Here is a 9,619-nt window from a genome sequence, read left to right on the forward strand (position 1 = left end):
TATTATATATATATATATTTATATATATATATATATATATATATATATATATATATATATATATATTAGTTAGTTAAAAAATTGAACTTATATTGTTAACAATGTTTTACATTCATCAAATTTAGTGTTGAAGGTATGATATAAAGTCTTGTTAGTCTAGTTGGTTAAATTGTTATACTTATTTTGTTATGTTCATACATATAATATTTTTATTTTATTTTTAACTGTTTAGTTTATAGGCGAGTCAACCCACACTTCAACTCAAGTATTCATTATTTTCACATATATATTCCATTTAATCACAGCTCTCGACCCACAATATAAACATTTTGAAATTAGGCATTATTATTATTTTATATATATATATATATATATATTATTATATTATGTAATTAATTAAATAAATGTCAATAAAACTTTGAATTGGTTTTTGATAAATATTTGTTTCAACCAGATTTAAAAAAAAAATTAAATTATACATGATAAATAAAGTATTGACACATATCTATATAAACAATAAGAAAAACATTTGTTTCATTATTATAATAACGATTTCAATTCACATTCATTCCTTAGTTGAATATAAGTTGAATTTAGTGTAAATTTCACTATAAAAGAAGGGTAATTGGTTAGTTTATCAATGGTCAATCTTGCTAAACCAATTCTCTGAAACTTAAATCATGTATATGATTTTTTTTTTATTTTGATATTAGTGAAAACTAACTTGCCTAGAGTAAAAAATGTATTTCTTAATTTGTTATGTGGTCAATGTTTTTAAATTTTGCTTTTTATTAAACAAACATATATAAAGATGGATTAGAAAACTAAAAGAAATCTAATTTAGAAACAAAAGATTTAAAGGGAAGAAAAAGATGAAAATAAAGTGTGAAAATAAAGAAAAGTTGAAAAGCAAGTGCATTTTAAGATTATAGTTTGTCTTATCGCAATTTCCAGAAAGTAACACAACATTGGGAGGAATCAAACAAGGCCTAAACAAAAGTTTTATCTTAAAAAAAAATTAAAGAGAAAGGAATATATTCTCACTCATGTCCCCATCTATAGGCCACGTCATGTGCCTTTCATTATTGAGTGATTAATCTAGCTAAATATCTAGGTCTACTTATTTCCTTTTTCATTTATAGATTGTTTTAAAGGTTATTTTTTCTATTAAATTTAATTAAAAAAATAACATACATTGCAAGTACATTTATTAGGCCTTTATTGACTATACCTTTTTATTTTAAATTTTTTAATATATATATTAACTAAAATGACCCTCTTTTAATTTAAATTTTTTTAATAAAATATAATTTTGTAAGATTTTGAAAACTAGTACAAATTTCACCTTTATTGTTTTAACTTCATTTTAAACTTTTTTATAATAAAAATCCAACTTATAATATTAACTAATAGGGTATAAGAATTAAAAGTGAAATATTTAATCTTTTGAAAAAAAAATATTTTTTTTATTTAAGTTAACTTATCATATTTTATTAAAATATTTTTTCTTTAGATTAAAAAATAAAATTTTGTTCAATTAAAAAAAATAATATTATATGACATTCAAATGTGACTTCTTAATTCAAGTGAGATAAAATTTTAAATATATTTATTTTTATTAAATTCTTTTTAACTTAGAATTATCATATTTGATTACAAAATAAAATTTAAACATCTAAGGTAGATATATTATCTCAATATTTTTTTTAATAATTTCTAAAACTTCCAAATAAGACATAATCTTTTTTTCTAATATTGTTTTCACTTTTAAGAAAATAATTTTATATAATTTACACTTATTAAAATAGTTCAGCTATAAAAAAAAAATTAATTAAAAAATTAATTTTAAGTTTAATTCTTATTCCTAACTAATTAATTTAATGTGTGAGGTTATAAATTAACTTTCTAAAAAAATAAATTAGAAATAAAGAAAATGTTAAATGTGTTAGCTATTTAATTGTCAAAAAAGGAATAAAAGATAAAGTAAAAAATAGATCACCATCGGGCACACGTGTAGGGTTGTGACAGGTGGTAAGAGGGTCCCACATCTGCTTTCAGACATGTGCTCACGGGCCTTGTCTTCTCTTGTCTTCTCTAACCGAACTGTTTTATTTAAATAAATGGTGGGTCCCATTTATTACTTTCTCAAATAAAATATACCTAATAATTAATTTTATCCATTCTATTTTTTTTATAATGGTATAATAGAAAAAAGTTATCGGTTTATATATATATATAAATATATATATATTATTTGAAATTTATTTAAATCACGTTAATGGAACAAATAAATAATAGTATTTTAAAATAAAGATGGGTAAGAGAAAAGACATCAAATTGGAATTGGCATCTAATTTGCTTTTACATTATGAATCTACTATATTGTGGTTAAAATTACTAGAATTAAGTGGGGTACGACAAAAACTTGAGTAGTTGAATTGGTCGGTCCTTTAACTTAAAGGAATTGTAAAAATTTATGTGATCGTTGTTCTCCAATTCGCTGTATTATAACAATCGATAATTTGTTTAATACATAATTCTATTAATAGAACAATTAAAAAGTTTAGGTCATTAAACAATCATCATGACACCCTTTTATAAGATTAAATCTAGCTTAATTTTATTTTAATCATCATGACACCCTTTTATAAGATTAAATCTAGCTTAATTTTGTTTTAATTATTGTTAGCTCTATATATAGTAAACTATGTTAAAAATGATAGAGAAATAAATAAATTTAATATGATATGAAAAAGAAATATTAACCAAAACCTTTAAGAGATTGAATTTGACAGTAATATTTTGAACCCAAAAATTAAAAAAAAAGAGAACTTAAAAAGAAAAAAAACTAATCAAATGTTTTTTTTACTATTTTATGAAGATGAAACCTAGCTAAACTAAGCTGACTTCTTCTTCATCACCTTCTTCTTCTTCATCTTCCTCATGATCATCATCAAAATAAACAAAAGTCACCATTTATCGATCAACCAAACAAAACCCGAAATCTTCCATCTTACTTTCCACCTGCTTGTTGTTGTTTCTGCTCCGGCGGCTTAACCTGAATAGCAGAAGGTATTGTATGACCATAAAACCCAGGTGGTATTAGAGGATGTGGATTCCCACCTACCACAGACTGTGCTGTGAACTGCCCTGCCGCAGCCCCACCGCCTTTCGCATTGTTTGTATTCGACCCCGCAGATGTCGCCCCCTTCGTGTCCGAACTAACAGGGCAGAGTGACAGCATCCCGGATGTAGATGGCGAAGAACAGTTTTGCGTCTGTTGGTTTGGCTGATCTGGTCGCCGTTTCGGTATATAATAGCCTCCGGGTGCAGGCGAGGAGGTGGGGGGTGGTGCACCTGCGGGATGAGCCGCTGCTTGTGCTGCCTGCATATACGCCGGGTTGAAGAACAGATGCGGTTGCAACATCTGTTGCTTCGCGGATAGATTTTGGGTTTTGGAATTTATGGTTGATTGAGATGAAGAACTCAAGTGATGTGCGGTATTATTATGTGGATTCCCTAAAACAGACTGTCCTGAAAGGGAAGATGTCTTCTGGCTAGGACTTGCTGAAGAGTTTTTAGATTGTTGAGATGACAATGTCGATGGCTGGACGGTTTTGTTGCTGGCGGAATTCGAATTCGTCGTTCTCGGACTGCCGCTTGCACCTTTGGAAAGAGATGATGTGGTCGGAGAACCGACCATTACTGGAGGACATTGGGCTGAGGCGGCTGCTACAGCCTGGTGGTTGTTGATAGGAGCTTGCTGCTGAACCGTCTGAGGTGCCATCGATGATTTCGAGTTCGCACTGAATGATATCTGAGTTTGAGTTTGCGGATGATTTCGACCCTGAACCTGCTGTTGTTGTTGTTGAGATATGTTTTTCATTGACGAAGAATTCGATGATCCGAGAGAAGACGGAACTTGGGGAGAACCGGCTCGTGTATTCTTCCACTGGGGAGAATGAACCGGGCTATCGCCACCTCCTCCACTATTTCCGGATTGCACTAGGTTCTGAGGGTGAGGGTATGGCGTCAGTGTATTATTCGGAAACTTGTTTGACCGGTCGGAGGTATACGAAGCCGAATTGCCACCGCCTTTGTTTCTGGCAGCTGCCGCCGCGGCGACTAACTGATGCGGTTGTTGCTGCTGCATTAACTGCTGTTGCTGTTTATGTAACTGCATCAACTGCTGCTGCTGTTGAAACTGAATTTGCGCTTGTCTTTGAGGAATCGAAGTTGGTCCAGTCGAACCAACTGACCGTGAAGCATCGGCCATTTCGGGCCTTGAGAATGCAATGGTCTGTCCGCCACCACTCACTACTCCACCTTTTACCATTAACCCTTTCTTCTCTTCGTCCATATTATTCGAAGAATCGCTCTTTCCTTCTTCATGAATCCGAAAATTCTTCATCTGCTGTACTCCCTGCGACATCATCTGGTAGCCGTGTCTAGTTGCTTCCGGAAGGTTATGAAGAACGGCATGATTTTGCGCGGATGAAATATCAAGACCGGATGCCCCGTTATTGGGGGCTCCGTTCATGGAAGCGAAGGAGATTGCAAAGTTTTGAGGTAAAGATTCAACTGTACCCTTCAAGATCTGTTGTTGATGGGAGGATTGTTGTTTCTTGTCAGTTGATGGCGGCGGGTTCATCAAAGCAAAGTTCTGGTGATGAACCGGTACAGAAAGATTCTGTCCATACCCACGAGCAACACGATTCTCAGGACCATCGTCACCGCCCACGTCTTGTCTTTGCTGCTGTTGAACCGACGATTGAGATTGCGATCGATCTTTCGCAGATTGAGGAAAGCTAATGAAGTTTCCACTCACAACCCCGACATTCGCATTATTATTGTTATTAACCGGCCTTGGTTGTTGCTGGCCCTGCAAATGTTTCTGAGACGAAGAAGACGAACAGTTCGGTTGTTGTTGCACTACAACAGGTTGTTGTTGTTGTTGTTGAGGTTGTTGCTGAAATTGGGAAGGATGAATCATTTGCGATGAATAGAAAGGTCCATTGAAGTAAGCCATGGATTGAGGGTGGGGTGTTCCTCTATAAGCAGGTCCTCCCCCAACAGTCGGGATAGGAAAAGGATAACCGTTTTGAAGTATAGCCAAATACTGAGTCTCGTTCCCAGACATGTTCGGATAATTGAAACTTAAACCATTGGCTGGACCCGGTAGGGGCGGAGTGGAACCGCTTACTGAGGAAGCAGTTGAGGCTCCGGTGGAATGCATGGAGGAAGAAGACTTAACTGAGCCAGGTCGAACTGAAGCTCCTGCTTGTGAGTGTTGTTGGCTTAACGGAAATATGAAAGCAGGACCAGGCTGTGAGAGGAGAAATGAATAAGAGGTTAAATTTTCAAAGAAAGATGAGTATTTTTTTGATTTTCCATTTTCAAATAAAGAAAGAACTTACGAGAACATTGTTAGGAGGGGGTGGTTGGGGCATGGCTTGTTGAAGAAGGACTTGTTGCTGTTGCATTTTACTACTGCTACTGCTGCTTCTCTGGTTGGCATCGTTCATATTGACGGAAACTTTGTTTTCAGAACCACCAACAGGGAACATGGTCAATCCTTGGCTTTTATCCTGCTGCTGTTGAACAACATTTCTTCTATGCATATCGGGTGGAGGAGGAACAACACCTAGATTACAAGGTTTAGCCCCAAAGATCGATGCAGTTCCAGCTGCGGCTGCAGCAGCAGGCCAGAAAGGATTCATCTTCGCAAGCTGTTGAAAATAGTTTATGTTGCGTGCCACGTAGCAATGTGTTGCACATCTTTTCGGCCTTGGTTGAGAAAACAAATGCTGAAAATGAAAAAAAAATCATTAAAAAGAAGGAATTCACTATCGAAAGGCAATACAATACACAATACACAATACAATACCTGCATTGGTGCAGTGGCTACACCGCTTCCATCCATTGAAACAACTCCTTGCAGGGGCGCCATGTATCTGAATTACAATTTCAAGAACAGATTCATCAAAATCGAGTCAAAGAAGAACTGGGATTTGGGAGGGCGTGAGAGAAAGAGAGATTTACCCCATCGGAGGAAGGCCACCGGGCCAACCAGCCATGGAAATCGGGATGGGAAGAGAGTTGGATTGAGCTGTGAAAAGAATCAATAATGAAAAACACCTCAAGAATCAAGAAAAATAAACGAGGGAAGAAAAAGAAAGGCACTTTACCAGTTTTCTCTGAAAAGGTAGACTCGTCTCTAACAGGCTTAAGAATCTGGTTAGAAGCTGGTTGTTGCTTAAGAGGAGTTGAAGAAGAAGAAGGGTGAAGCTTATTATTATTAGCAGTAGAAGCTGATGTTTCTCTTTCGGGATTCTCCAAATCAAACTGTAGATCCACCACGTTCCTAACCCTGTTTGCCACTACCCCTCTTTCTGACTCACCTTCTTCAGCTTTTACTTTCTTTCCAGTAGGACCCGCATCCTCTTCCTCACCTTCAGCAAGTCCTGCCTTTCCGCTTTTTATGGCCTTATCGTCTTCCTTATCCTTCAAGGACAATAGTCTCTGGTCCTGCACAGGATCAAGATTCAGAACGCCATACAATACTTTTCAAGATATTATTTTTTTAATATACATAAATAAATTCAGTACATTTCTCTTTTCTGTATTAGGAGTTGTTGAAGAAAATTCCATTACTCCTTCCGACGACCTCTCCGCCGGCGACGATTTCATCTGAGAAGGAGGAGGAGCCTATAACAATTCGATTCAATTAAAAACTTTTCCGGGTTAATTATATATACGAAATTGAAGATCAAAATCATATCGTCTCTCACCATCAGATCTATCTGAAATTTCTTTTCTTGATGGGTTCCCATTTCAGATGCAGTTAAATCTCTGCAAATAACGAAAAAGATAAGATATATAGATATTTGAGAAGAAAAAAAATAAAAAATAAAAATACTTACGATTTAGAAGAAGTGAGATCTTCACGATGATTTTCCGGTGGTGGTCTAATTGAAGATGTTTCTTTCTTCGGTGAAGTAGAACCCGCCGCCGCCGCCTCATCATCTGCACCTTGCTTTAAGGATTTCATCAAATCCAATAAAGAACTGGAGCCATCGGGTCTGGCCGGTTCTGACTCCGATGGGTTTATACCGACTGGATAAATGCCCAAATCTTGTGAAACACCACCATTTTCAGGTGTAGATCCGTGATTCTTCTCCAAGGTTGGTGACAAAGTTTCTTTCTTTGATGCCTGATCCATTTCCACCTTTGAATTTATGGGACTTCTACGACCCAGATCGTCTGAAACTTGTCGAGGTCGCTTCCTCTTAGGGGCTGCGGATTAACATGAAAAATGAGATAATGGTGTACAAACGGAAGAGAATCGTATTGAACCAGGACAAGTCGTCGGAAACGAACCGACTGCAGTTATAGGTGCAAGGGAGCTGGAATTATGTGGCAAAACAGAAGCTGACGGGTGAGTTGACGAAGGAGAGTTGGAGATCGGAGAAGAAACTCTGGATTTTGCATCTCCGCTTGTTTTGTTCAGTTCGAACTTACCCAAATCGCTGGGAGGTACCTGGGATTGAGTCATGAGTCCATAAAGAACTTCAGCGATCTCAATCTCCAGCTCCTCTGGGTTTGAAGATGGCTTGGATGATGATTTTGGTGGACGTAGTTTCGCACCATTTGACTTCTAAAAACAGGAAAAAGATAGCATATGAGTGGAAGAGAAAAGTAAAGAAATGGTAGAAAAAGAGAAAAAAAAGTGAGAGAACATAATACCATCTTCTTCCTCATAGAAGCATTTGAAGAAGACGGAGAAACAGGTGCCGGTGAAGGCGTCGACGTTGACGCCAGATTCTGTCTAACCGGAGAAGTTGAAGCTTGCCGGTGAATTTGGTCTTCAACAACCCCACCACCGCCGGTAGTCCAACAGTCATGCGACCTCTTGGTAGATGCTATAACAATGAAAAAAAAAACAAATCACAATCACAAATCTGGTCAAAGAAATCCAAAAAATCGGCACTGATTCAGCAGATGATAACTCCACTAATTTTGTTTACCTGACCGAGCTTTTCTCGGAACCGACACACCTATCATTTCATCGGCCGCTTTCCAAGCAGGCGGTGCTCTAAACACCTTGTTAGTTGTCGTAGTAGTAGTAGTTGACGGAGGAAAGATCTTCCTATGATTGGTACTGTTATGGTTATGATTCGAAATCGACGGCGATATAGACTGAGTCGGCGGATTCGGCGATAACATCCGAACGGATCCGGTGCCGGTTCCGTTGCCAGCTCCGGCACTTCCATCGTCATCATCATCGTCATCTTCTCCGTTGACGCTCTCCTCCGAACTATCATCCATACCTTCCTCTCTCGTACTCCCTTGCATCAATCTCTCCGCTCTTCTCCTCTTACTACTCCGACTAGATCGATCCCGTTCTCGATCCCGTTCCTTCTTCATCCCTCTATCTCGTAACCTATTTGATTCTGGCAACTCAACCGGTCCATCTTCATCTGTAATCACATCAATAAATCATTTAGATGTAGATCGATTCTGAAATCAATAGATCTGAAAATGATAAAAAGTTAAAACAAACCTGGCGAATCTCTTAAACTTCCGCTTCTATGTTGTCTTCTCCTTGTTAATCCGTTCACCGCTGTCATCCCTGCTCTTCTCGCGTCTCTGTTCCTATCCATACGTTTTCCTTAACCTCTTTAGAACTAGAAAATGAAGAATCTGAAAACCTGTATCACAGTTCTCGCCGCATAATTAGCCGGAACTACTGATACATCTTACCGGAAAATCAATATCCGGCGACAAATAATCACTTACTGATAAGATTTCTCCTTTCTTCCTTTCCTCACCAATTTCGCCTTCTCTCTCTCTCTCTAATCTCTCTCCTCTCTTCTGTCTATCTCAACTTCTTCCAGCTGCAGCCCCTTTTCTACTTCTTCTCTATCTCATCTTTATGGTGATAAATCTCGCTACGCTAACATCCACTTTAAGACATTATCAAAGGCTCTGATTAACCGATATTGACGGGAAAATACATCACAGCTGTCCATTTTTTAACTCATCCAATGGCTGAGATTTAATAAGTCCAACATGGCATAAAGATGGCCGTCCGATTATACATCTCGTCTATTTAACTGGCACGTGTTCTTTTTTTTACGTCTTGTCACAGACTAGTGTGACCGGGTAGGGTTAGATACATCATACCCTTGGTAATAAAAGTAATATTATTTTACATTTATATTTAATTTAATAATTTATTTAGAAACTTAATTATTTTATTACCATGTTGCTCCACTTTCTTATTGAGTAATATATATTTAAATTTTTTTTGTCTAAATATAATTAAATATTATTTTAATTAATTAAAATATTTATTTTAAATAATTTCCTAAGATTTAAATTTTATATAATAATACTCAAATAAAACTGAAATATTTTTAAAGAATAAGTTGAACTAAAAAAAATGAGTATAAATTAAATAAAGTTGTAGTTAGTCAAATTGAATAAAAGTAAATATTCTAGATTTTCTTTTATTACTTTATGAGATTTGAGTGATAAAAATGTGTTTTTTTTATTAAAGAATATTATGTTATAAGAGTAAATATTTATCCATATATAAAAAAATATGAAATTTACA

At 36.0% G+C, this 9,619-nt stretch overlaps 1 protein-coding gene across 2 annotated transcripts; it reads right to left on the reverse strand.

The window, feature by feature from the left end:
• Positions 1 to 2,761: 2,761 nt before the first annotated feature.
• On the reverse strand, positions 2,762 to 8,937 carry LOC124936643 (protein TIME FOR COFFEE-like). Of its 2 annotated transcripts, none has more exons than XM_047477155.1 (13): positions 8,800 to 8,937; positions 8,564 to 8,711; positions 8,028 to 8,480; positions 7,747 to 7,922; positions 7,381 to 7,657; positions 6,924 to 7,296; positions 6,792 to 6,852; positions 6,610 to 6,708; positions 6,189 to 6,528; positions 6,043 to 6,109; positions 5,888 to 5,954; positions 5,418 to 5,807; positions 2,762 to 5,326 (listed from the first exon to the last, which is right to left on the reverse strand). In XM_047477155.1, the coding sequence occupies exons 2-13, from the start codon at positions 8,661 to 8,663 to the stop codon at positions 3,014 to 3,016; spliced, it is 4,716 nt and encodes a 1,571-aa protein (XP_047333111.1). In that variant the 5' UTR covers positions 8,664 to 8,711; positions 8,800 to 8,937; the 3' UTR covers positions 2,762 to 3,013. The 2 variants fall into 2 exon arrangements, with proteins under 2 accessions (XP_047333111.1, XP_047333112.1); XM_047477156.1 differs by having other exon boundaries at positions 8,564 to 8,655; positions 8,800 to 8,895.
• Between the last annotated feature and the right edge of the window lie 682 nt (positions 8,938 to 9,619).

The sequence above is a fragment of the Impatiens glandulifera genome, chromosome 4, assembly GCF_907164915.1.
Source record: "Impatiens glandulifera chromosome 4, dImpGla2.1, whole genome shotgun sequence".
Taxonomy (NCBI): domain Eukaryota; kingdom Viridiplantae; phylum Streptophyta; class Magnoliopsida; order Ericales; family Balsaminaceae; genus Impatiens; species Impatiens glandulifera.